General features: G+C 56.8%; 2 protein-coding genes across 2 annotated transcripts in view; one reads left to right on the top strand and one right to left on the bottom strand.

The window, feature by feature from the left end:
- Positions 1-26,563, top strand: part of LOC130540133 (transcription factor IIIB 90 kDa subunit-like) — a 34,763-nt gene that overhangs the window by 4,830 nt on the left and 3,370 nt on the right. The window contains 14 exon segments of the mRNA XM_057059059.1: positions 889-920; positions 3,005-3,077; positions 8,381-8,530; positions 10,407-10,500; positions 10,620-10,746; positions 10,836-10,875; positions 10,955-11,051; positions 11,989-12,281; positions 18,553-18,611; positions 18,696-18,777; positions 18,969-19,024; positions 20,273-20,398; positions 20,400-20,530; positions 25,404-25,455. Coding sequence (XP_056915039.1) covers positions 889-920; positions 3,005-3,077; positions 8,381-8,530; positions 10,407-10,500; positions 10,620-10,746; positions 10,836-10,875; positions 10,955-11,051; positions 11,989-12,281; positions 18,553-18,611; positions 18,696-18,777; positions 18,969-19,024; positions 20,273-20,398; positions 20,400-20,530; positions 25,404-25,455 — 1,412 coding nt within the window.
- On the bottom strand, positions 3,269-6,678 carry LOC130540135 (BTB/POZ domain-containing protein 6-B-like). Its single transcript, XM_057059065.1, has 4 exons — positions 5,809-6,678; positions 5,611-5,701; positions 5,369-5,487; positions 3,269-5,072 (listed from the first exon to the last, which is right to left on the bottom strand). Exons 1-4 carry the CDS (start codon positions 6,189-6,191, stop codon positions 4,040-4,042), a joined length of 1,626 nt encoding a protein of 541 aa, XP_056915045.1. The 5' UTR covers positions 6,192-6,678; the 3' UTR covers positions 3,269-4,039.

Genomic DNA, 26,563 nt, shown 5'->3' with positions numbered 1-26,563 from the left:
AAGTGTGTGTCCCTGCCTCCCTCCCTCCCTCCCTCCCTTCCTTCCTCCCCCTTCCTCCCTCCCTCCCTCCTTCCTACCTCCCTCTTTACCCTCCCTCCCTCTCTACCCTCCCTCCCTTCCTCCCCCCTTCCTTCCTTCCTTCCTTCCTACCTCCCTCTCTACTCTCCCTCCCTCCCCCCTCCCTCCCTACTTTCCTCCCTCACTCTCTACCCTTCCTCCCTTCCTTCGTCCCTCCCTCCCTCTCTTCCTCCTTCCTCCCTCACTCTCTACCTTCCTCCCTCCCTCCCCCCTCTCTACCCTTCCTCCCTCCCTCCCTCTCTACCTTCCTTCCCCCCTCTCTACCCTTCCTCCCTCCTCCCTCTCTACCTTCCTCCCTCCCTCCCTCTCTAACCCTTCCTCCCTCCCTTCCTTCCTCCCTCCCTCCTCCCTCTCTACCCTCCTTCCCCCCTTCCTTCCTTCCTCCCTCCCTCCCCCCTTCCTTCCTTCCTTCCTACCTCCCTCTCTCCCTCCCTCCTCCCTTCCTTCCTCCCCCCTCCCTCCCTCCCTTCCTCCCCCCTCCCTCCCTCCCTCTCTACCCTCCCTCCCTCCCTCCCTCCCTCTCTACCCTCCCTCCCTCCCTCCCTCCCCCCCCCTCTCTTGTTTCTGCCCTGTTGAACATCTGTGGGAGCTGATGGAGGATCCTGCTGTTGTTCCTGAGCAGAGCTGGAAAGTGTTGAATGTTTCCACCCCCTGCTGTGAGGACACGTGAGGACGGATCTGATCCTCCGTCCAGATGCTGTCTGACCCGGTGAACAGAGCGGCTCACCTTGGAGGCAGGCGTGGGCATCACCATAGCGACCAGCGAGGGTCCGACCGCCGATGTTTCGTGGCCTTAACTGCTGTTTCCAGACATGTTGCTGGACCTGAGCGACGTCCTACAGGTGGGTCACTTTCACTCCCTCCGTGTTAAAAATGCCTGAAGTGTTCATCCCAGCGTCTGAGTGTTGCCATAGAAACGCAGAATCCCCCCCCAGCAATGACGTTAGGGTTCGGTCCAGGTGGGTTACAGCTGCTCACTGTTGCCTCTTGAGGCGGCACGTGGTATTACAAGAGGAACAAGCTAGTAGCGCCGGTTAGCGTCGTGGTGGATGTGGACTTTAAAACCCTCCATAGTGAAGACAACTTTCTCTCGACGCCCTGTCGGACGACCTTGCTCGGCGGCGCCGCTCATCCTAATTGGTCTAATTGGACGATGATGACAGAGTCCGTCTTTATTGGATTTACTTTAATGATCGGAGCAGCAGCTCCGCCTGGAAACCTTCCAGAGGAATCCCAATTAATCTTTTAAAGTTCTGAAATTCAGCAGAGGCTCATTTTTCCCGTCGTGCGCCCGGTTATTTATGGAATTTGTGCACCAGTTGATGGAGGAGCGCGTTGAGCTGGGGTGTGGCGTTCAGGACCAGCCGTGGGGGGGGGGGGGGTTGCTGAGTCACAGCTGGTCTGGGGGTTATTTTTATGCACCCAGCTGTCTCGTGGACCTGCCCCCACCCTGCCCACTCCCCAGTGTGAGGCAGGGAGGGTCCGTGGGGGGTGGGGGGGGGGGGGGTCATTGAGCCGCCGCTGCTGGGTGGAGACGGATTGTTTGGATGAATGAGCTGCAGATTATTGATGGATCAATATGGGCTGTAAATCAGCTGCAAGGGTCACATGGTCAGAATGGCTCAACAACAGGTGGGTTCCCCCCCGCCTCCATCTGTCGGGGGGGGGGGGGGGCATCCAAACCCACAGCGCTTGATGTGACCCCCGTTTGTGGACCCCCGATTTTAAGAGTGTAAAACTTCAATCTCGTGTCACAGAAGATGATGTAGAACGTTGGAAGGTTTGGTTCGGGGGGGTGGGGGGGGGGGGGGGGGTCGTCCTGAAGCTGATGGGGCGTTTATAAACCCTTTATAACCCTCTAGACACGCGGATGTTTTCAACCCTTCATCTGAAACGTCGTTTCAGGGAGATTTGACGGCTCCTTGTTGCCTCGCCGACGAGGTTCTGATGGCGGAATATTTTGAGTTGACCTTTGACCCGGAAGGTTTCCCTCGTCGCTTCAGCGGAGACGAGCTCGTTTCCTCCGCGGCTGTGATGATGCGACCCGTGGTGACGGCGCCGGGCCCGACGGGGAAGTTCTGCTGCGCCTCAGACGTGACGAGATGAACTCGGATGTGGTGGTTGTAAAGTGGATTTTGGGAGATTTCTTCCCCGTCGTTTGGCTCTGGCGGGGGCCACATTCCTGCCCCCTCCCCTTTTCCTGCTGGAATCCAGAACCCAGAAATAGTGCAGCCCCCCCCCCCCCTTCTGACCCAAGTTCACGACCCGTTCCTGCAGCTCTCTCAAACCTCGGCGCTGTGATGAGGATGATGATGGTGCGAGTGATGAAGGAACAGCTGCTGTTATTCAGCAGCCTCTCAGATGGGGGGGGGGGGGGGGGGGGGGCTCAACCTTCTGGAGGTGTGTGTGTGTGTGTGTGTGTGTGTGTGTTGTGTGTGTGTGTGTGTGTGTGTGTGTGTGTGACACACAATGACACATCTGTGATGGGAGGTCCCAGCACGATAACCCCGCTGACGTGCTCGCCCCCCCTCCTCTCTGACAAAGACCCGACTCATCAGATCCCGTTCCAGTCAGAACCGGATCAGGGCTAATCCCAGCCAGGGACGCGAACCCCTGGACGAACACTGGTTGTTTAATCGGCCCAGTTTCCGCTGCTTCTCGGGCCCCGACTCCTCCATCAGTGATGCAGCAACGGCTGAAAGAAGCCGGATAAAGGAGCAGAACCCTGAGTAGAACCCAGAACCTCCCCCGCTGGCTGCAGCAGGAAATCAAAAAGTTCCCAAAGTTCCTCCAGTAACCTCGGAGTTGAGACAAAGACCCTGAGCCCAGTGTTGAATTGTTCTGGGCTCAGAACCAGATGGAATTCCTCCCGCCAGCAGGTGGTTCCGCCCCTGTTCTTTACCTCTGTCGACCCTTTTCTCCGCAGGTGAACGTCTACGTTCTGGGCAGAACCTTCCTCACATTGTCCAGAGAACTGTGCATCAACGCTCCAGCCATAGGTACGCACTCACCTGCACCCACAGCTCCACTCCGGGTTGGAACGTGCACGAAGGTTCAGAACTGCAGCAGAATCTGCAGGCTGGTTAGATCCCCGACCCAGAGCAGGAATAAGGAACCCACACCGGAGAGGGTCCACTCTGGGATGGTTTTACCTGGATATTATGTTTACGGTAGCGTAACAAACGGCTCGTTATTCCTGAGGAGTCTTTATTCCATGTGTCTGCAGCTACTTCAGGTTTGTCAGAATATCCTCGAATCTGATGGTAAAAGTTCTGGAAATTGAGTGAATTTACAATCAGCTGAGGAAAAGAAACTCGAAATATTCACATGAAAGTTACACAAAAGCTTCCTCGACCTACATCGGTGCAGTTCCCAGAGCTGCACACAGGGGGCGCTGCCGCCCGCCCGATGCCCCAGAAGGACGTGACGGCGTCGATCACATTAGATCCTTTATGTTTACGTATAATCAATCTAGTACAGAACATCTGGTCACTCCGACGGCGTCCAGCTGTGAACAGGTCGGTTACAGAAGAAAACGTGTGTTTCAGGTGCAGAACAACAGATTTTGATGAGTTTTCCGCCGTTTGTTCCGTGAAGAATCTTCCCGACGTCGTGTTTAGAGCTGAAATTACAGGCGGCAGCAGTCTCTACTTATTCCAGTCGCAACGCTCCGCTCGGCTACACGACCGCCAACGGTGGAACCGACCTTGTTTGTACAGCAGCCGCGGCCTTTGATCACAGGCATCAAAGCAAAAATAAAGTTCGCCCAGTATTTAAATAAGAAAAAAAAATAACGTTAAATTAAATAAAACAGCAGCTCCTTGGCTTTCAAAATAGTCTCTTGGAGGATTTTCCAGGGTGACGTCGACGGAGTCTTGAATGCTACATCGCTGTGGGGGCTGAGCGGGACCCCCGGGATCTCGGGGAGCCCCGGGTCCCCCCCCCAGCAGTCCGGAGCAGCTCATGCATAGAAGACCAGCTCGGGGATCTGCCCCCCCTGCACCCCGGTCCCGTTGGTGCTGTCCGAGGAGCACTGGAACTGAAACGTCACCTTCCCGCACTGCACCTCCGTCATGCCCTCCTGGCCGAAGTAGCTGAGCTCGTTCCCGTCCAGCACCACGCTGACCGTGTAGAAGGCGTCCTGCTCCACCTGGACGGGGTGTTCGAACCACACCGGGAACGTGCTGCTGGACCCGTCCGACACGAACGTGGTCAGGGCCAGCGCCAGCGGCGCCCCCTGCCGCTTCAGCTCCATCTTCACGCTGTACTCGGCCTTGCCGCCGCTGGAGCCGTACAGGCCCAGGCCGGCGATGAAGACCCGCTTGTCCACGGCGAACTGGATGCTGTCGCACCGTCCGCGGTAGCGCCACTGGTTGCTCCGGTAGGCCGAGGACTGGAAGCGATGGCACCTCTGGGGCGCCAGCCCCTTCCTGGGGGTCAAGGGGAAGTCCAGTTTGGGCTTGTTGGCGGCGGTGTACCACAGGAACATGTTGTGCGTCTCCTCCAGCGTCAGGATGTCGCACTGCGCCGCCCCGTTGGCGAACTCGTCCAGGCTCATGGTCGGGATGCGCACCAGGAACAGGGCCTTGCCGAGGACGTCCCTCCGGTTGCAGGTGGTCGGCGCCAAGCCCTGGCGCTTGCACTCGGCGGCGGCCCAGTCCATCACCGCCTGGAACACCACCTCCTCCTTGGTGTTGAGCGTCTCCCGGCGCAGGATGATCTCCAGCGTCTGCAGGTCGATCTCGCTGAAGCCCTCGGAGCGGAGCGACAGCTCGGCCTGGGCGTCGATCACCTCCCAGCAGCGCTGGGTCAGGTCCGGCTCCTCGAACAGGCGGCTCTGGGACAGCAGCACGCAGGCGTTCTTGGCCTCCAGGCTGGTCTCCAGGAAGGTGACGCAGGCCTTGGCCAGCGCCGGAACGATGTACTTCTTGGCGGCGTACAGGGTGGCCAGCACCGTGTCCGCCTCCAGGTCGATCTCATCGCTGTACATGTACCTGTGGAGAGAGGGGGCGTGGTTTTAGAGGACGCACACCTGGAGCTAACATGAAGCAAAACCCGAAGGTGCCCCAGGCTGAAGGAGAGCAGTCGGGGATAAGAGGAAGAAAAATGTCTCTATTTGGACGGCGCAGCGGGACAAGCGGCAATTACGGAGCGTCTGCTGTCCTCTGGCACCGCCGGCGTTCCGGTGTTGGCCCGCGCTCGGCTCCGGATCGGGAATAACGCGCTGTGACACTAGCTGCACTTGTCATCGCCCCTTCTGGGCGACGGGGAGGGACGGAGGGTGGCTTACTTCAGCAGGATTAGAAAAGCAGCAGGTTCCACATCTGGGATATGGATCTCCGACTCCTCCTCCGCCAGATCGCTGTAGAACATGGCACAGAAGACGGAGCTTCCCACGGCCAGCACGTACTGGGGGGGGGGGGGGAGATGCGTCAGAACAACCAGAATATCTCGCCACCGTCTAGCTGGCAGACGGGAGCGTGCCTTTGGAACTTCAGCCCCCCCTCCCACAACCAAAGGATTTGTCGTTACCTTGTGTGCGGGGACCCTCTGTGACCCCCCGGGGGGGCCGACAATGAAGTGGACATCAGCCATCAGCTCATTGTTGAACATCAAGGCGTTCCTGGAGGCAGAGAAGGATTCGGGGATGAAAACTAAAATGACCCGTCCTAAAGCAACTTTAATGACAGCGACCCCCCCCAGATCGACCCCTCCCTCGGCCGGTGGTACCTCTCTCTCAGCGTGGGGTGGCTGCACTGCCAGCTCGGCGGCTCCACGTTGTTGTTGGTGATGTTCTGCTGGGTGGTCGGGGTGGTCGCCGCGCCGCCGCCGCCCCCCCCCGCCGGCTCCAGCGGCACCTCCTCGGTCTTGTCGGTGTCGGCCACCGTGGTGCCGCTGGACAGGTTGCTGTGGTTGGCGTTGGCGGCGGGGTACAGCTCCGCAGCCATCTTCTGCTTCTTCTTGCTCGTCAGGGACAGAGCCAGGAGCTCATAGCACAGCGGCAGCCTGCCGACCTTCCTGGACTTTTTCAGGGTTTCCGGGAGTAGCAGCAGATAAGTCAGACACCTCATGATCCGGCCATGGTGCAGGAACCTGCAGTCCGCCGTGGGCATCGGCACAAGCGAACCCCCCCCCGAGCTCCTCTGCGCTGGTACCCGCTGACTTAGCGGCGGACTCGGGGACAAATTCGCCTCCTAAAAAACAAATTTAACACCGCATCGACGGCGAAGTTGACGCGAGCGCATCGAGACGCCCGTCCGGGCCCGGTGGAGTCCCCCCTCCGGTGCCAACTTGGACACTTTTTCTCGCTTTCCTGGCGGTCACCTCATCCTTTCCGGACGGGGAAACGTCCGGTTGTTTTCCCTTTCTCAGTAATCCGGAGAGTCGCGGCTGGGAACCAACTCCTTTCTCCGTGTTTAGCCCCCCCCCGCCTGCGCGGTAATCCTCCCAATATTCTCCCGTTTTCCTCACCGCGACACTCGACCCACCGGAGCCGCTGCTGACGCCACGGAGCCGCCGACAACGTCCGAAGTCGAGCGCCGATTTGACGGGAGTTTTATGACCTGCTTCGCTTTTTTTTTCCCTGCCTGTTTTTCTTCTTCGTGATCTCGGACGCCTCGAGCTCAGTGTGGACCAATCAGATTCGCCGAGGGTCGTTGCGTCAGAGGCGCCGGAGCCACGCCCCCGCAGCTCCTCGGAGTGCGTCACCGGGCCCGAAGCTCCGCCCCCGGCCGCTGTTCAGACTGCTGGGATAAAAATAAAATTAAAAAGACGACTTCAACCCTCCAGCGCGGAGCAGTAAGACGATCGGAATGATCCCAAACATGAGGCATTACCCCCGGGAACCCTCAGATACAAGCATCCGCCATGTTACAGCCCGGGGGTGGGGGGTAATGCTGTGAAAGATTAAGTCTGACAGAACTAGCTATTCTAGCTCAAGCATCATTAACATCTGCCATAACTAGTTGTCTTCCCTGCTTTAATAATTGCCCTGCAAAATAACAGAAAATATAGCCACATTAAGCTCATCTCTGCCACTGCTTGTTGACGTCTGCCCGAGTTTCCCAACTTCTGCTGCCACGCATTACAATCTGGCACCGTTGGCTAACGGCTGCCATTCTTGGCTAGTTGTGGCAGATGCTAACTAATTTCTGCCTCTGCTGATTAACATCTGGCACAGTCGGATGCTGTCATTACCACTGGCACAGAAGCTAAACCTGCCAAAGTTGTGGTACAAAATAAGGCTTTTACACGGCGAACATGTTTCTTATTCACTTTATTTCAACAGGAGAGGGAATGACGTAATAAATTACAATATGAAGACCTTTAGCGCACCGCTATGCTTAAATGAGACTGGTTCTTCTGTCTCCTCTCTGGAGCGCTGCTGCAGTCGGCCTGTCAGCTCGGCAGCGATGGCGAGCGCTGCACACGTATCATTACACGGCGTGCAGCGGGGGAAGGGATCAGCCTGGATCTTATTTCCAGCTTTCCACTGGACCGCTCTTTAACCAAAGCCACTTCAAAGATCTCTGAGTCCGCTTTAATTTCCCTGAAACTATTGTCTCCCAGCTGCAGTGGAACCACGACTCCCTCCCCTTCTACTCATAGAATCTTTAACTTTTTAGCCTTTTCACAGCAGAAAAGCCCCAAAATGTGCATCTGCTGGAACAAAAGCAGCAGTTTGGTTCCCCGACAAACCAAACCTGCTGTAGACCACACGCGTGTTTCTATTTTATGCTCATTTAATTTATGCTCGTGTTTTTGTGCGTCGCTTCCAGCTTTACTATCCGTTATTTTCCCCTTCGAACATGAAGATAACGCGTCCGGAAAACTCTTCATTTCTGAGATCAAATGGAAAAAGCACATCTGAAAGAAAGTCTTCGTTTGGAACCATCAGTAATTAAAGGAAGTTGCCCATTTAGGTGTGTTTTTGTTTTAAATTGAGTTGATGTGTTTGGGATTGTGGCAGTTGTGTCCTTCAAACTGGAGACGCTGAAGGAGGAGCGAAGCTTCCTCGAGGAGCATTTGACTTAAATGTTAATCCTCCTGGGCTCCAGTGGAGCTAATTAGCCGCCAGCAGCAGGTGACTGGTTTTACTGGGGTGCTTGTGAGTTGCCAGTTTACACACAGATGTTCTGGTTTAAAAGCTTCCCGAGGCTCCAAACAAATTGAGCAGGTGGTCCATTTTGTCCAAACATCGACCTGAAACTCCCGTTTAACCGAACAGAGGACGCAACTAAGCCTTTGGTCACCCAGCCCGTTTTTACGAAGCTTCTCAGGACCTGATGTTTCTGCTCCACAGATCCCTGCTTGTACATCCCCCGTTTCGCTCAGATGCTCGAGTTCGGTGAGAAGAACCACGAGGTTTCCATGACGGCGATGCGGCTGGTGCAGAGGATGAAGAGGGACTGGATGCACACGGGACGACGGCCGTCTGGGCTCTGTGGGGCAGGTAAATATGAGTATTTACTCATTTATTCATCAGCACGGCGGCCTCGTGTGCTGACTAGGCTAACGTTAGCTTAGAGGTGGAGATCCCGGGGTCTGCTGGAGGGGGACGGTCGGGCCTTTGTGTTGGCGCTCCATGAGGAGGAAACGTGTGTAAACGGTTCAAGGACGCTGAAATGTGGCCAGCTGGAAACCGTTTCCTGGTTAAACCCTGAATCGGTTCCGCAGCTTCCTGACGTCCTCAAACACGTCTAAAAGCACATTTCAGAGGCAGCTGCCGATGTTCAAACACGCTTTAATCACACGTTCTATGATCTCTGCTGCTGCTGTTTGGGGGAAAATGGTTTTAAGTAAATTCACGCCCGATTAAAAGAAGCGTAAAGTGAGGAAATTGTGGTAAAGAGCCAATCAAGGCGCCATCGTCTTTGACCTCCACCATGAGCTTCTTTTCTCTCCACTTGTTTTTAATTTATATCCTCTCAAAGTGGATCCGTGTTTAAAAACATCAGAGGATTCCAGAAACGGCCTCCTGATACCGATTCTCCCGTGCAACAGCCGTGCACGTTTGTTGCCCCAAAATATCCGAACATCATCCAGCTGTGGGATGAGTCCAGAGGTGGATATCAGAAGGTATCTGGCACGTGGTTCTGAAGGAGCAGCACGTGAGCAGGGACGGGACTCCTGGAGGGAGTGATGAAGGCCCGGCTCCTGCTGAGGTTCTGCTAGATGTAATCCGACCCACGGAGGAGGCTTGACGGGTTCTGAGGCCACCGGTGCTGGATTTACTGGTTCTTAATCCACCTGGTGTGTTTCAGGACGTGCGTGTGTGTCACGACCCCTGACCCCTTCCTGCCAGAGCTGATGTAATGTTGATCCTGAGGCTGTGGGGCTGGTGCGAGCTCTCTCCTGCTGGTTGTACTGGTTAGCGTGAGCGGGGCGAGGGGAGGAGGGTGGCGAGGGGCGGGGCGAGGGGAGGGGAGGACCGCGGCGAGGAGCGGGCGAGGCCGACGTGTCGGCACCTGCCTGAGCTCACGCTCCTGCCATCTGTGCTCCATGTCGATGACTGTTCTCCCTTCCTCCCGAACCCCAACGCCTTCGCAGCGAAGGTGTCTCGACTCGCCGCCGCCTCCTGCGTGCGTGTTGACGTTGGCGGTCTGAGCCCGTCTCTGTTCCTGCGCTGCGCAGGCCTGAATAATTGATGGCGACCATAAATCATTGAGCAGTCGGATGGAAGCTGGAAAGTTTGTTCACAAATATGATGCAAATTTGGCAGAAACGTGTGTGTGTGTGTGTGTGTGTGTGTGTGTGTGTGTGTGTGTGTGTGTGTGTGTGTGTGTGTGTGTGTTAGCAGTGGCGCCGCCGGTGACGTTTCAGCACAAAGTAAATTCCGTTAAAAACGAACCATCGGCGGCCACAAAGTGGGAAGCTTTTAAGGTAACGGCGGTAAAATGTTTGAGAAAGTCCTCGGCGGAGTTAAAAGGCTGCACTTCAGACCTAAAGACTGAGGCGTGCGCACGTACAGGCAGGAGCATCTATCTTTAAACAGGCTGCTCTAATGACGCTTATATAACTGTTCCCTCCAAGCTCTGCAGCTCATTGCATAATATTAGTGCTACTTCTTAAAACTCTGTGTGTGTGTGTGTGTGTGTGTGTGCGTGTGTGCGTGTGTGCGTGTGTGAGATCTTGGTCTACACATCTCGAATGTGAACGAGCTGAGATCCAGAAAACTTGACTGAAATCACTTCATCTTTGATTCTTTTATTGTATAGTTGTAGTATTATAATTCGTGTAATAAAGCATTAATCGGTGTAATAACTTGCCTGATCTCCTGGTGGATCCTCCTGAACTGAGGGAATCTCTCCGCTTCCTCCTCTTCCCAGCGCTCCTCGTCGCCGCCCGCATGCACGACTTCCGCCGAACCACCAAAGAAATCGTCAGCGTGGTCAAAGTGTGTGAACAGACCCTGAAGAAGAGGTGAGTGTCGCTGGGTGACCTCTGGAGGGTGACCTCCGGAGGTCACCACCTCCACCTCCGGAGGTCACCCTCCAGAGGTCCACCTCTGGATGTGTCATGGTGCCTTTGTGCCCATTCAGACTGACGGAGTTTGGAGACACGCCCACCAGTCAGCTGACCATCGAGGAGTTCATGAAGGTGGACCTGGACCAGGAGTGTGACCCCCCCTGCTTCACAAGCGGCCTTCAGAAGATTAAATGCCAGCAGGTAGATGGTTAGAACATCTTCGGGGGGGTGACGCTGCGAACGCTGATGTCGGTCGATGTTTGACTCCAAACGTTTGTGTTCACGTCCAGCTGGAGGCGGAGCTGAAGAAACGGATCGGCGACGTTGAAGGTACGAAGGTTTGTTTGGGCCCAGACCCGGGCGCCCTCTCTCTTCTTCTTGACCCGAACCACGTTCACGTCTCTTTCAGACGAAATCTACAACTACCAGGACGAGATCGACACCGAGCTGCAGGCCAGCCGACCCAAGCTGAGGGGAGTTTACGCCGCTTACGCCAAAGGAGGCAGGTTCTGACCCGCTGGACCAGATGTTCTGCCTCAGTCCTGCTCAAGGACCAGCTCTCACTGACCTTCGGTTCAGCTCTGATTGGGCCAGTTTGGTCACCTTCTCCGAGGCGCTAATGTTAGCATGGGGATATATTGCTTGCTGAGGGAGCATCAGCTCTCCACACCTTCTCAGGGCATTATGGGATGCATTGAGTGCACCCTAGTTAGTGGACTACAAAGGGTTTAGGGGGGTTCAGACAGACCTAGTTAGACATGCTGAACAGCTTTAAATCAACTAGCAAACGGGTCAAACTGGAGCTAACTAAAGTGAGCGTAAAAACACTGTAAAATTAAATAAAAATAACAGGGCCAAGAGTCCAGATCCAGTGTGAACACCTGGACCTGGACCTGGTCTGGACCTGGACCTGGACCTGGTCTGGGTGCTGTGCTGTTCAACGTCTCTTTGTCGCGCTGGCGGTCCAACGATCACATCGTTGGAAACCGATAATTTCAGAGCTTTTGGGGCTCCGAGCTAAAATGAAAGTGACAGTAAAACACACACACACACACACACACCAAGGCCCACCCATGCAAAGCCACACACTCAGAGTTCTTGCTGTCACTGTCTCCCTCCCCTCCTCTCTCCTCCTCTCCCTCCTCTCCTATTTCCTCCTTCTCTCCCCTCCTCTCTCCTCCCCTCTTCTCTCTCCTCCCTCCCTCCCTCTGTTCTCCTCCCTCCCTCCTCCTCCCCCCCGTTTCTCTCCCAGCTGCTGCTGTCAGAGTCGATTGTTTCCTCAAGATGAAAACGTTTCAGGACGTTTTAATTGAGTCCCAATAAAAGCTGGATTTTCAGACGCATCATGAGGGACTCTTTTCTTTTCCCTGCTGCTGTTGCGTCTCCACCTGTTCACGCCGACTCAGCACATCAGCCGTGTGTGTTTCTGTCGCCCCCAGAGAGTAAAAACATCAGCGAGGATTCTGCCGCCGCCTGTCAGACGGCAGAATCGGAGGAGGACGAACTTCAGGCCGTCGCCAAACACTTCGGCAAAGACCTGGAAGAGCTGACGCTGGAGGCTCTGCTCAAGCTGGACCAGAAGACGGAGGAGGAGGGGGAGGAGGCGCTGGAGGAGGATGGCGTCCCCAGGAGGAAGGCCCCCTCGCTGGCGTCCATCCTGGGCCCGATGCCGTCGGCGGCCACCCTCGGCCTCAGCAGCTCCATCGGTGATTGTCTGGGGGAGGAGAAGGAGAACGGTGGGTTTTTATCTGACTGGAGCCCTGATTCCACACACACACACACACACACACACACACACACACACACGCTCGGTTTAGGCTGGAAACACAAACCAGATCGATCACACCTTCTGTCAATGTGACTTATTAATGTTGCAAAAATAAAGCGAGCGCAGGGCGCCGTGCTGAGGCGACTCTAATTACCTAATTACATGTAGCGTGCGCAGCGGCGTTGATGGATGCGAGGTGATTGTGCTGATGAGGGACCCGTGTTTTTACGGCTCTGAGTGGGAGGAGGCGGCGTCAGCGGAGGTTCGGGTTGTGGGATGGATGGATGGATGGATGGTGGTGAAGGGGTGGAGCCGATGTTTGGGCGGCGCCAGGCCACAGGATCCTCTGACCTGCTCTTCATGGCGTTGACCTCTGCGCTGCCTCCAAAGGTCACGTCGGGCTGTTTGTTGTCCGCTGTCGCCTTTTATTGGTGCTAAGTGGGTTTTGAATGATGTCATTTCTGAAAGCGTCTCTGCGGACATGCTAACAGCTGCGTTTGGACTCACAGGGGCTCTAAAATAATGCTAATATGGGCTGCTCACAAGCCCCCCCCCCCCCCCCACCCCAACCATATTTCAGGACCAACGTGCCATTAACCTGATGAAAACGTCCCCACATCCATGCCCCGACCTCGTTTTATCTTGGGAATACTCGGCGGTGGCGAAGTTCAGAGGAAGAGGAGCCGCAATTACCACAGCGCCATGAATCATGAGCCGGACCGCTGGACGGGGCCGCTGCACGGGGCCGCTGGACGGGGCCGCTGGACGGGGCCGCGGGACGGGGCCGCGGACGGGCCGCTGGACGGGCCGCCATCAGGAGACGGGTCTGTGTTGAGAGGCGTTGGCTGGTGCCGTCATCTGGAGCCTGATCGAATGTGTGGCCGTGAATGACAAAAGCAGCCTTAAGAGATGAAACATGGCCGCCATTAAAGGGTTTAATTGTGTGTGTGTGTGTGTGTGTGTGTGTGTGTGTGTGTGTGTTGTGTGTGTGTGTGTGTGTGTGTGTGTGTGTGTCTCTAAAGTGCTCTTCCAGACCTTTTGAACTGCGTCTAACAGAACCTTCCTGGGTTTGAGTTCAACGTTCTCGGCTGCTTTAATTGCTCGGACGCTCGTTTGTGGAGCCGCTCATGACTGGGGTAATTGTAGCGACCACCAGCGGCCCGTCCAGATGTTTCCCAGCGGTCCTCTGCTCTCCTCCTTACTGGTTTCTGTGTTTTCGTATGCAGCCGGTTAGCTTAGCGTAGCTGAAAATGAGGATTGAAGTGCTCTCTTCCTGAACGAGGACGTGGGCTCGTTAGCGTTGGCATCAGGGCGTCGAGGTCACGGGAGGGGTCACCTGCCAGTGATGCTTCTACCGGCGCCACAATGCTAAAAGGGCGTCGGGAAGCAACTGGAGCTGCTCCAGTTTATACTGGGAAGCAGCTCCCAGATCCGGGAAGAGGACGCGCTGATTGTCTGTTCACGTGCGCATGTGTGCGTTTCTCCTGCGGCTGGTGCTGAGAGCTGGATCCAGACACGGGTTCTGCGGATCTCAACCCGTCCTGCTTCAGCTCAGGGTTCGGCTAATTGTGGTCGGGGGGGGTGATCGCAGCCCCCAAGCTCAGTCTTTGAAGTATTAAGTAGACTGGTAGCTTGTCATTAGGCCTGCCTTTCATCTGTGTGTGTGTGTGTGTGTGTGTGTGTGTGTGTGTGAGAGAGTGTGTGTGTGTGTGTGGTGTGTGTGTGTGTGTGTGAGCAGAGGGCGGGGGCCTGACAGGAAGACAGTGTGTAATTTGGATCCTCTTGGGTGAAGAGAACAGTGAAATATCAGGATTTCATCTCTCATTAGTTCTGAAGCTCCTGAACTTTGGTTCCTCTCATTCTTCAGCCTTCGTTTCGTTTGTCTGAGACCAAATCATTGATATATCCGCGACCTTTGTGACCCCCCCCCCCCCCCCCCCCCCCCCCCCGATCCCCTGAAAGGTCCTGAAGCTGGAGCCGCTAGCAGGTCCGTGTTCCTGAAGTCTGGAACTTTGAGGGTAAACCGAGGGGAACGAGGCGACACGGAGGTCAAACCAGGGAAAAATGGCAACGGCAACAGTTTAAACAAAGGATCTAATTTGATCGGTTGACGGAGGTGAGCGTGACGCCTGTTAAGCTCCTCCCTCTGCAGAGGTCAGAGGTCACGGGTTTGCTCCCGGCGGCTCCTGACCCCAAACACAGGTTGTTGCACCTTCAGCCCCATTTTTGCTGGGTGTTCTTCATTCAAAGCTGCATTTATCCCCCCAGTGATCCTTTAACATGGGGGGGGTCATTCTGGATCCATCCCATCACCTGTCCCATAAATATTTGATGGCATCGTTTCAGACCCGCGACCGTCTTCTGCTGCGGGACGTCGAGTCCAGCGTATTGTCCCGCTAACGAGTCCTGAATAATTCATCCGTAACTTGTTCCATTCAGTCCTGCTGGGGTGTGTGTGTGTGTGTGTGTGTGTGTGTGTGTGTGTGTGTGTGTGTGTGTGTGTTGTGTGTGTGTGTGACAGATGGCCCATGGACCCGCCCTCTCTGGTGGGCAGGAAGTGAGGGCCGACAGGAAGACGAGGACTCTCGGTCTCAGCTTGTCCTCGGTGGATTTACACCAGCTAAGGCTGCTCGCGGCGGCGGCGTGGGGAATATAGCGCTGCCCGCATACGTGCGCGATTGCGTGCGCAGCTGTCGCCGTGGCGACCTGTCACAGCAGTCAGCTGTGATTGTAGATGATGGGAGCCTCCTGGCCCGGGGAGGGACGGGGGACAGGAACCGTCTGCTGCTGACGGGAGACGACAGGCGCCGTTTAGCAGCATCCGCCCGGGGCGCTCGCGCCGCCGGCCCCCTCCCTCGCCGCCACGCCCCCTCCCTCGCCTCCCACGCCCCCCTCCCTCGCCTCCTTGCCCCCTCCCGCCGCACCCCCTCCCCCAGCCTCTTCCACTCCCCCCTCGTCCCCTCTCCCTCCGCAGCGCTCATGTAGTTTCTCAGTTTCTCCTCCAGACTTGGACTCGTCCGGTCCAGCGGCGTCCTTCAGAGGATTCTGTTTGACACCCAGAACTGTCAGTGGTTTCCATGGTGACGCCCTGCATTCAGAGCGGTGCTGGCTGGGTTCTGTGTCAGAGGTTCTCGGCTTCACGACCTGCTTCTGGGCCCTCGGATCAGATGGGGGAGAAAAGTGGTTCCTGGTCCTGAGGAGGACCAATGAGGCCAAGCCAGGCGGTCACATGATCTACGGGCTCCTCCCTCATTAATGATACCGTCCAGGATGGATCCCGTCCAGAGTTCATGGAAACCAGAACCTTCCAGCGGCAGTTCTGTGATCCGACATCTCCCCTCATTATTTCCAGGGAAGGTTTGTAAATGTTTCCACGCAGTGGGGCAGCGCACGGTGGCGTGCACGTGGAGGCGGCGCTCCGCTGCGGAGGGCAAACGTTAAGCAAGACGACGTTCCTGCGGCATTTTTCCAAATGTTGGGTCCGTCCACGCACAGCGATCCGGTTTTCACAGCGACATTCCGCGCATTCCTCAGCAGCCATGTCGACCCCTGACCCCCCCCCCCCCCCACACACACACACACACACACACACACACACACACACACTGTTTGTTGTGATTTAGGAATTTGTTGTTGTAGGAAAAGAGGCGGAGCCAAACGGACAGACGGCTCTTTAAACGGGACGGTTCTGGAAAGATCCGCCAAATCTGTTGTCGTTTAAGAGGGGGGGGGGGGGTCGTCGGCATGGCAACCGCCTGGAGCGACGTCGCCCAGTCCAGAGGTTGGTGGTCGGGTCACGGAGGCCGTCCGGTCGGCAGGTTGCTGCTCCTCTGTCGTCATGGTAACTTCTGGATGGACCATCTGAGCTCAACTGGTAGTTGGACTCCGCCCAGATGTGACCTCAGGTCAAGCTGTCAGCCGTGACCTTTCACCCCCTCCCTGGGGGGGTTTCTGGCCCCTACCTGAGGATCTCGGAGCATCTTGTGACTCAGGAAGACGATACAGCTCGTTCCTGCTTCACATCACCCCCCCCCCCCGTCTGTGGTGTCTGGGGGGAGGAGCAGGTGGTTGAGTGGGCGTACCCTCGCCGTGGCCCCCTCCAAGGTCGAGGAGGTCGGGCTTTAATGGGCTCGCCCTGCTTGTCCGTGTCAGCGAGGAGCTCTATTTACTGCCTCGGCTGGCTGGTTCTTCCTGGGGGGGGCGCTGGCACCCGGCCCAATTACCTCATTCCGCTGCGGGGAGGGACTTCACCAGCCGCCCTCTACCAGCGCGGGGGGGCGGGGGGGGGTAAAGCCTTTCCGTCTTTGTCGGTACAGGAGGAAGCGTTGCCGCCGACAACAATCAGATCAATACGCTGATCGGCAACCCCCCCCCCCCAGGCTCAGGCCCCCGTGGCCGCAGGTTGAAGGATTCTCTTTGGCAGATCCGGTTCTGATGTGGGGGGGGTTGATCCCTCCTGATGTGGGGGGGGTTGATGAGTCAGGAGACAGAACCGCTCCTCCTCACATGAATCACATGAAGCTTTCATCTTCTCCTTTCATCCCTTTGCCCCCCCCATCAGCCCCCCCCCCGTCAGCCCCCCCCCACACCTGAACTCCTTTGTCGGCTCACTTCTCCTCGCCCCCCCCTCCTCTCCTCCATCTCTCTCCTCCCTTTCTCCTCTTTCCTCTTAATCTGTCGCTCTTTTGTCTCTTTGTCTGCCAACTTTTCCGCTCTTTCATCTTCCCCGAGTCACCTTTTCGCCCCCGCAGGCCTGATGAAGATGAAACTTTCGTATTTAATAGATTTCATCGTAGATTTCATCGTAGATTTCATCTGCGTTTCCAGACGCGGCGGACGATCCCGACTCGGAACGCCTCCGCCTTTCTTCCTCGTCTGTTCCTTTGTCTTCTTCTGTGGTGTCTGACCACATCAGACAGAGCTGCCACCCGGAGGCGGGATGGCGAGAATACCTGGGGTCGGGTTACCTGTGTGGGCGGAGTCAACGGCTCGCGGGTATCGAGGCGCCTCCGTTTGTGGTTGGGAATTCTCCCGCAGGTCGATTGTAGCGTGGAAACTTGATCCCTCGGGAACAAACAAAGGTGTTTTTAACGTCATCCGGACGTTTAGAAACCAGAATAATTACCAATTAATCAATTCTAGCCAGATTATCGTGTTGTTGAGTTCAGCTCCTGAAGCCCCTCCCCCCCTGAGGTCAGAGGTCACCTCCACAGGGTTTAGTTGGAAGCAGGAATCCTGGATCTCTGGGTCTGCCGGAGGACCCGGGGCTTCTCTCGGCCCGGACAGGAAGTGGAAGGCGCCTCTCTTCTCGCTGCGTTCGAGGTCACCGGGGGGGGGGGGGGTGTGTGTGGGGGTGGGGGGGTGGAGCCTCTTCTCCTGCCAGACTTTGAAGGTTTAAACGGGACGATGTCGTTTATTACTGCTGGCGGGCGGCTCTGCTGATTCTCACGCTGCAGGTGTGGCGAGCGCACCAATCTGGGCGGAGCAGGACTAATCAGTGGGTAATGCCCCCCCCCCCCGTCTCTCTGCGGGCTCTGACTCCTGTTATCAGCTCTGCCCCCCCCACAGCTGCTGATCTCTCCCACGTCTCCCATCTTATCTCTGCCTCACACTTCACACACAGGAAGTTCTTAGAGGGCTGGGCCCAGCAGATAGCAGCTGACCCCCCCCCCCCTCTGATTACCCCCCACTTCCTCTGCTGCCTGACAGCGGGTGTTCCTCCTCCTCCTCCTCTCCTCCTCCTCCTCTTCCTCACCCAGCGTCCCATGGTCTCATGTGCCCCCCAGAACACTGACAGAGGTTGATGGAACCAGCCCCTCTGACTGACTGTCTCTCTCTGAGGTCTCTCTCTCTCTCCTCTATGTCTCTCTCTCTCTCTCTCCCTCTATGTCTCTCTCTCTCTCCCTCTGTCTCTCTCTGTCTGTCTGTCTGTCTGTCTGTCTGTCTGTCTGTCTCTCTCTCTCTCTCTCTCTCCTCTCTCTCTCTCTCTCTCTCTCTCTCTCTCTCCCCCGTCCACCGGGTCTCCTGGTCTCCCGGTCCACCGGTCTCCTGGTCCACCGGCTCCGCTGGTCCACCGGGTCCCCTGGTCCCCCGGGTCCCCTGGTCCCCCGGGTCTCCCGGTCCACCGGGTCTCCTGGTCCACCGGCTCCGCTGGTCCACCGGGTCCCCTGGTCCCCCGGGTCCCCTGGTCCACTGGGTCTCAGCAGGTTTTCTGAGCGTGGCCGTTTTGTTTCTGACAGATGGTTCTGACAGCGGCGAGTTGGACCTGAGCGGGATCGACGACAGCGAGATAGAGCTGGTACGTCCCTGCAGAACCTCCCGCTGGTTCCGCTGGTTCTGGTTCCACAGCTGGATTGTGCAGTAACCGTGTCCTCTCCTGCAGTACCTGCTGAGCGATAACGAGATCAAAATCAAGACGGCGCTGTGGATGGCCGAGAACTCCGACTACCTGAAGGAGCAGAGAGGTACCGGGCCCCCCCACAGCTGCCCCCCCCCACAGCTGCCCCCCCCCCCCCCCACAGCTGCCCCCCCCACAGCTGCCCCCCCACAGCTGCCCCCCCACAGCTGCCCCCCCACACAGCTGCCCCCCCCCACACACACACACACACACACAGCTGTCGGTGCTCAAGTTGATCTCTGGATTTTCTGTTTCCAGAAAAAGAAGCGAAAATAGCGAAGGAGAAGGAGCTGGGGATCTACAAGGAGAGGAAGGTAAGGAGGTGGACAGGGTCCTGGATCCTGGTTCCTGGATCCTGGTTCCTGGATCCTGGTTCCTGGTTTCTGGTTTCTGGATCCTGGTTCCTGGATCCTGGTTCCTCTGCTCTACTAAATAATCCCCCAGTTCAGGTTTCCTGGCTGGGTCTGAGCCACGAGAGCACGTGAAGATGTTCTAGGGAAAATACACCAGATTTTTATCTTCTGTCCTTCAACCTGCAGAAACATCAAAGATTCTGAGATAAAAATCAATAAAATAATTTTAAAAAAAAAATTCCCTCTGGTCTCTCCCGGTCCCTCTGGTCCCCCTGGTCTCTCTCCCGGTCCTCTGGTCTCTCTCCCGGTCCCCCTGGTCTCTCTCTCCGGTCCCCTCTGGTCTCTCTCCCGGTCCCTCTGGTCTCTCTCCCGGTCCCTCTGGTCTCTCTCCCGGTCCCCCTGGTCTCTCTCCCGGTCCCCCTGGTCTCTCTCCCGGTCCCCCTGGTCTCTCTCCCGGTCCCTCTGGTCCCCCTGGTCTCTCTCCCGGTCCCCCTGGTCTCTCTCCCGGTCCCTCTGGTCCCCCTGGTCTCTCTCCCGGTCCCCCTGGTCTCTCCCGGTCCCTTTGGTCCCCCTGGTCTCTCTCCCGGCCCCCCTGGTCTCTGAAGGGGAGGGGGTCTGATGTAAACCTGCTCCTGTCCTGGTTCTGGCAGACAGGAACAACATCTGGATTAGCTGCAGCTTTGAGTTTCCCCGTCTGCAGCAGCTCAACGGTTCTGGTCTCCAACCGTCACCCTGGTCCAGATCCCAACAGGAACCACCTCCCAGATGTTTGTCTCCAGCCAGCAGAGGTTACGGACCCACCTGAACACCGGCAGCTCGTCAGCCTGGAGCCGGCTGCTGCTCAGACGTTTCCACCTGAACGGGCTAATGGACGACAAAATATTCCCAGATAACCTTTGACCTTGGCCTGCTGATTAGAATGACCTGTGTGGCGCCGCGCTGGCGGCGGTGGATTAGCTGCTAATCAGAGGACAGAATCCCAATCAAATCATTGGGGGTGTTGGCAGCTCATCACCCCCCCCACCCCCCATCAACATTAGCGCTAGCACGACCCGCTAATGTAGCGCTAGCTAATGTTCTGGTCTCAGATGCACCTGATTAGCCTCAACCACAAACGTCTGCTAGCTTGCTCATTGTTAGCATCCTGACTTTAGTCGACTAATGATCCGTCTCACCGGTTTGGCTAAAGTTCTGGTTTGGTTCCCCCAGCAGAGGGGATCCGCCAGGAAGCGCGCGCCCATCCGCGCCAACTCCGCCGACGAGGCCATCGGGAAGATGCTGGAGCAGAAGAGGATCTCCTCTAAAATCAACTACGACGTCCTGAAGGACCTCAACAGTCAAGCCCGGCGCCAGTCCGGCCCAGTCCCCGAAGAAGAGCCCCGCCGCCTCCAAGTTCTCCCCGCGCCAACGCCGACCTGCTCAGGCGCCCCTCACCCTCAGCACGCCGCTGAGCACCCTGGGAAAGAGGTGGGTGTGTCGAACGACCCAGCTAGCATTAGCATAATCCAGCGTGGGGGCAGAACCAGGACGCCTGCTGACAGAGCCGCCATTGTTTCCTGTCCCGGGCCCCCCCTCCCCCCCCCTCCCCCCTCCCCCGCTGGATTCTCCTGGAGGGAACGTCCTCTCGGAGTTCTCCTCGTTCCTTCTCGCTTCCGCGCTCGATCGCACCCATTGATCCGCATCCTGATGCATTGTGGGTGATCGATACGTTCGTTTGTAAAACAAACCAAAACTTTTCGGCTCTTTGTGACCTTCGTTTTTCTGCGCTCTTCATCTTCTTTGATCTTCTTTGATCCCCTGGGGACCTCGTTCTCTCTCGTATCTGTCGGTACCATCAGGTCCAGTCCTGCTTTGGGCCTTTTCAACCCGCTAACGAGTTCTTTGCCCTCCTCCTCCTCCTCCTCCCCCTCTTCTCTCTCTTTCATCTCTCTCTTGAAGTCTTTGCTCTCCACAAACCACAGTTTGATTTAGCTTCACTGGGTTCAAACCAGTTTGACGGCGGGACACCAGGGAGGTGGGAGTCTGGTCTCTCCTGGTCTCGGGAGGCTGGGATGTGCCATATTCCAGACCCGGTCCCAGACCTGGTCCCGGACCTGGTCTTGCTCCAGACCCGGTCCCGGACCCGGTCCCAGACCTGGTCCCGGACCTGGTCTTGCTCCGTTCCACCTCCCTCCCCTCTCTCCCGCCCCTCCTCCTCCCCCCAGCTGCCACCCGGACCCTCCCTGTTCCCTCCACCTCCGCTGGAGGATGGCGGTCTTCCAGAAATAGCCCCCATAATTACCCCCCTCCCATATTTTCTTCTTGTCGTTTCTCTGCTCCGTCTCTTCCCGTTTTCCCTCCTTTTTTCTTGTTTTATGGGAAGAAAAGAAAAGGCAGCGAGAGTCGGAGAGGAGGAACTACTTCCTGTTTGGGGCTCTGAAGACCTCCAGCCAAACCTGTTGGGGTGGGGGGGGTCCAGCTGTGGAGCCCTGGGTCTATAATTAGCCTGAGGGTTGTAGCCCCGCCCTTGGAGCCGCAGACCCCCCCCCCCCCCCAATGATCCAGTGGTGGTTAGCGGTGACGTTTGCTAATGATGGAGCGTTTTGGTGATCTTTAAAAAGCTTCTGGGCAGGGTCGAGGTCACTTCCTGGGCAGGGTCGAGGTCACTTCCTGCTTCGGCTCCAAGTCCAAACTTCAAAGTCACGCGAGCCGCTTGGGGTCGGAGCGCTTTAAGGCTGCGGCGCTAAGCTGCGTGATCGGTCCACGTGGGCGTGACCCGAGTGGTGGCACCGAAGAACTGAAGGACATTGTGGTGCTCACATGTGTGGCCCCTCCCACTCGCCGCCGCCCTCGCATGAATCCGTTTCTCATGCAGCTCTGACCAATCGGAGCGTCGTGCTCGCAGCGGCGACCGCGGCCTTCGCCATCCAAACGGCTTTCAGCGGCCAGAACCTTTGTTCTCTGCAGAACCTCCCTCTGTAACTAATGGGACCACCGCGGCTGGTATTTGGGGGGGGGCCTTGAACAGTGGGCCGCTTGGAAAACATCCCAGTTTTTATCCATCCTGCTTATCCATGGAAATAACAACCTAGCTAGCAAACCAAAAAACACTGAAAAAGTTGGTGCTACTGTAGCTTAGCGGCCTCCGAGTGGCTCCGACTTCCCTCTTTTTATCTCGTTAGCAGCACTCGTTTAACGCCCAGAGTTGGTTTATTAGTTTCATTCTTATTTTCCTTTATGCTAAGTCTTAGCGACACCATCCCCCCTCAGGCTAGTGCCAGTTGTCAGCCGCTGGCTAAACGGCCTCCCTCAATCGCCTTTTCAGCTCGGGCTTAGTCTCATTGGCAGTAAGCTGATTAGCAACGAGCCGCTAAGCCCAGCAGAGACTGATAGCCTAGCGGAGCGAGGGAGCGAGTCGCGACAGGGAGGATGAGCGAAGGAGGGCGAGATGGAAGGCTGAAAGTGAAAAGACGGACAGATGGGAGGCAGACGGGTTTCCTTTCAGACGTCTGTTAGCCGGACGGCGGACAGCAGCTGTACCTGCTGCCGTTAGCGCCACGTGTCAATCGCAGACCCAGAAACATGCTAGCTGTTGGGGGGGACGTCGCGCGGGTGAACGAGCGACGCCTGACGAGTTCTAAAGTGTTTACACGTTATAATCAAGCACGTTAAGCTAAGCTAGTAGCCACGACTTGGGTGGTTGGCTTTGTGTGCTAGCATTAGCATTAGCTTAGTGTGACGAGTAGGGGAGGGGTGATGTCGGAGGTGAAGGAGGCAAGAGGATCCAGGTCTAGGGTGCTGGTCCAGGTCTAGGGTGCTGGTCCAGGTCTAGGTGCTGGTCCAGGTCTAGGGTGCTGGTCCAGGTCTAGGGTGCTGGTCCAGGTCCAGGACGCTGTCCTGCTAATAAACAGACCTCGGATCAGCTCCTATAAATCCAGCTTTCCCAGATTTCACCGGATCCCTCTGTCATTCCGGCAGGATTCCGGGTGACCTGCCGAGTGTGTGTCTGCGTGTGTGTTTTTCACGCTGAGGTCCGACGGCGCGTCGGGAGCCACTCCCCTGCTGCCCTGGATGGTCGCCATGGAGACGGAGGGCTGCCAGAGAGTCTGTCTCCACGGGCCGCTGGCAGCCGCTTGACCTCCGACCTCCACGAGTGACTCCGAGAGCCTCCCGGAGAGGTCGGGTTACCGGCTGCTGTCGAGCTGAACTCATCATTAACAATCCGGTTTAGTTATGAGTCACCGACTATAAACCAGCAAAATCCTGAACGCACGTAAACAGCCCAGGTCATGTGACCCGGGGGTGAGGTCACATGACCTCGTCTTTGTCCCCAAACCCTGTGGTTTTGCTGATACCGTGTGATCCTCGCCCGAGCGAGGCGCCGTCACAGCAGCCTCCGCCACACCCACGTGCACGCACACGTGCACGCGCACGAGAACCAGTTTCATTTTGTTGTTTTTCCACTTCAGTGTAAATTTAAGCCTTCAGAATTCTGCTGTGGCTTCCTTGTCAGACTGTGTGTGTGTGTGTGTGTGTGTGTGTGTGTGTGTGTGTGCGTGCGTGTGTGCGCGAGCGTACGTGCACGCCGCCCGTCTCAGTAAGCAGCTAATCTCGTTCACCAGTCAGAAGCTCCAAAAATATCTATGGAGGACGAGCTCGCCGCCGCCGCCGCGGCTGCTAAATGACCCAGAAATCTCCTGAATCTGGAGAAAAGTCGCAGCCGCCGTCAGACAGGTTATTAAACGCCGTGCGTGCGCGCGCGCGCGTGCACGGAGAGGCGGTGATGGAAACCCCTGTTACTCATGAGAGCGATGAATCTCCGTGGAGCGTGAGGGAAGATCAGACCAGAGGTCAGGGGTCACTGAGGGTCTGGAGCCCCCACAAATATAGAAGTGCAAGTGTGTGTGTGTGTGTGTGTGTGTGCCGCCCGTCTCAGTAAGCAGCTAATCTCGTTCACCAGTCAGAAGCTCCAAAAATATCTATGGAGGACGAGCTCGCCGCCGCCGCGGCTGCTAATGACCCAGAAATCTCATGAATCTGGAGAAAAGTCGCAGCCGCCGTCAGACAGGTTATTAAACGCCGTGCGTGCGCGCGCGCGCGTGCACGGAGAGGCGGTGATGGAAACCCCTGTTACTCATGAGAGCGATGAATCTCCGTGGAGCGTGAGGGAAGATCAGACCAGAGGTCAGGGGTCACTGAGGGTCTGGAGCCCCCACAAATATAGAAGTGCAAGTGTGTGTGTGTGGGGGGGGGGTGCACGTGCACGCGTGTGAAAATCTGGGAGGAAACGCATCATTTTTGGAGCTCATCACAAATGTAATTAAATTGGTCCTCCGGGTTTCTGATTTATACGGTCGACCAATCAGGGGAGGGATTAGTGACCGTCGCCATGGAAACCACGCAACGCTAAATATGGGCGCAACCGATTTACTGCCCGTATGAATCGATAAGGTTGTGGGGATTAGCAGCTAGCTAAATGCTAGCATGAATGGGAATTTCTCTCGACCGTCTGGCTAGCGTCCCCGCGGCTACGCCCTGTTAGCGTTCCCTGCTTTTACCCGTTTAACCCCCATTTTCCCCAACGATGGCCGGAGGCGCGTCGGCGCTCCCCACCGTCCTGACCTCTGACCTCTGGCGGCTATAAACGTGTTTGGCTGACGTTAACGAAGTAGCTCCTCAGATTAAGAGCAGCTCAGTAGCGACATTTATCAGTCGTCCCTCAGGTCAAACGTCCGCCCCCCCCCACCTTCACCCTCCTCCCCCTCCTCAGCAGGGAGTCGACCTGGTCAACCTAACAAGCTCGGTGGGGTGGGGGGGACATTCCAGATAACACTTTCATTGTCACCCCCCCCCCCCTCGCTCCCCCGTTAAAGCAGATTAATTAAAAGCTCTCTGGTGCTCCCCACCCCTCCCCCACTTGGGAGGGGTGGGGAGCACTTTTACTGTAAATCCTTCAGGGGGGGCTCAGCGGGGGGGGGGGTGCTGCTGCTGCTAATTCCAGCCAGGGCTGATTATCTCTGTCGAGGAAGATTGTTGTGACAGTCAGTCAGCCTGTCAGTCACTGACGAGGGCTCGTTTCGCCCTGATTGTTGCTGCTAATTGGAGCCTTTATTACACAGTTATAACAGACATAATGAGGGTAGTAAACAAGGACAGGAAGCCGTTAGCGGAGCGTGATAAAGATGGTAATAAACTACATAAATCCAGGCTGGCGAGAGGCTCAGCAGCTGCTGCTCGTTAACAACAGCGCCCCCTGCTGGCCGGCTGCAGCGGGTGAGGGGCGGGAACGGGGGCGGGGCCGGGGTAGCGCAGGGGGCGGGGCCGGGGCGGCGGTGCTCACCTGTTCTGCTCTGTGTTTCAGGTTGCAGCCGTTCATCAGCGGACCGTCCAACAAGAAGCTGGCGGTGGAGACGGTAAGCTCCGCCTCCTCCTCGCGTCTGCTCTTCGTCTCCGTCGCCCGCTCGCTCTCCTGACCCTCGTTCGCCCTCCAGCACTTAGCCAACGTGCACACAAACGTGCGCACCCGGTCCAGTCCCAGGTGTTCCGCCTGGACGGGCCCGATATCTCCGTCCCCACACTCGACGCCGCTCTCCCGGTTCCCCTCACAGATCAAAGGTTTGATGCTAAGCTAACGTGAGAATAACGCAGTTTCCTCCGTTGTAGCGTCGATTCGAGCGATTTCTTCTTCTTTGGTGAGTGAAAAACACGTTAACAAGCGTGTTGTGGGACCTGCCCGTCATGGGTGGACTCTTCCTCTTCCTCCTCCTCTTCCTCCTCCTCTTCCTCCTCCTCCTCTTCCTCTTCCTCCTCCTCCTCTTCCTCCTCCTCCTCTTCGCTCTAAAGGCTGCGGCTCTGTCAACCAGGAAGAAGACGTTGCCACTCGGGGCCGTGTCAACAAGGCTTGTTGCCTAGCAACCTCCCAGCCCCCCCCCCTGGGAACCGGAGGCCGGCGTTCGTGGCCGTTGGCTCCTCGCTGGCTGCTCCTCTTACGCAACGTTCCGTTGGAGCGACGAGAAAAGACAAAAACAAGAGTTTTCCTTCCAGCAGCAATTAGTCGGGCAGGAAATCAATTTAACGAACTTCTCTTTAACCCCCTGGAAGCGAAACCGGACCAAGCTCACTGAGGGAGGCGGGGTTTTCCGGAGAGGCTCGGGATTCCGAAAAACGAGGGCTGGAGGAGGCGGAGCCTCATCTGGGGTCTGCGTATGTTAGCCGGCGTGCTCCTGGTAGCACCCGCAGGTCGTCCAATAGTAACGCAGCGAGTAACTGTCGCTAGCACATCTTGCTAACGACGATCCTACGTGTTATTGTTGGCGCCAGAGAGGCGGAGCTTAAGTCCACATTTACCGCCGCTTCTTCTGGTTCCGCTGTTGATGAAATCCTGAGATTTTTGGTAAAATCGCTAATGAACGAAGTTTAGCTGCTGTTCAAAGTCATTAATTCACTGAGCCACTAATTATGCTAATAATGTATGGGAGGGGCGTGGTCACACGGGGGCGTGGTCACATGCATGCAACTATA

This window comes from Takifugu flavidus, chromosome 16 (genome assembly GCF_003711565.1).
Source record: "Takifugu flavidus isolate HTHZ2018 chromosome 16, ASM371156v2, whole genome shotgun sequence".
NCBI classification, from domain to species: Eukaryota; Metazoa; Chordata; class Actinopteri; order Tetraodontiformes; family Tetraodontidae; genus Takifugu; species Takifugu flavidus.
This window is presented reverse-complemented; position numbering and strand designations above follow the sequence as displayed.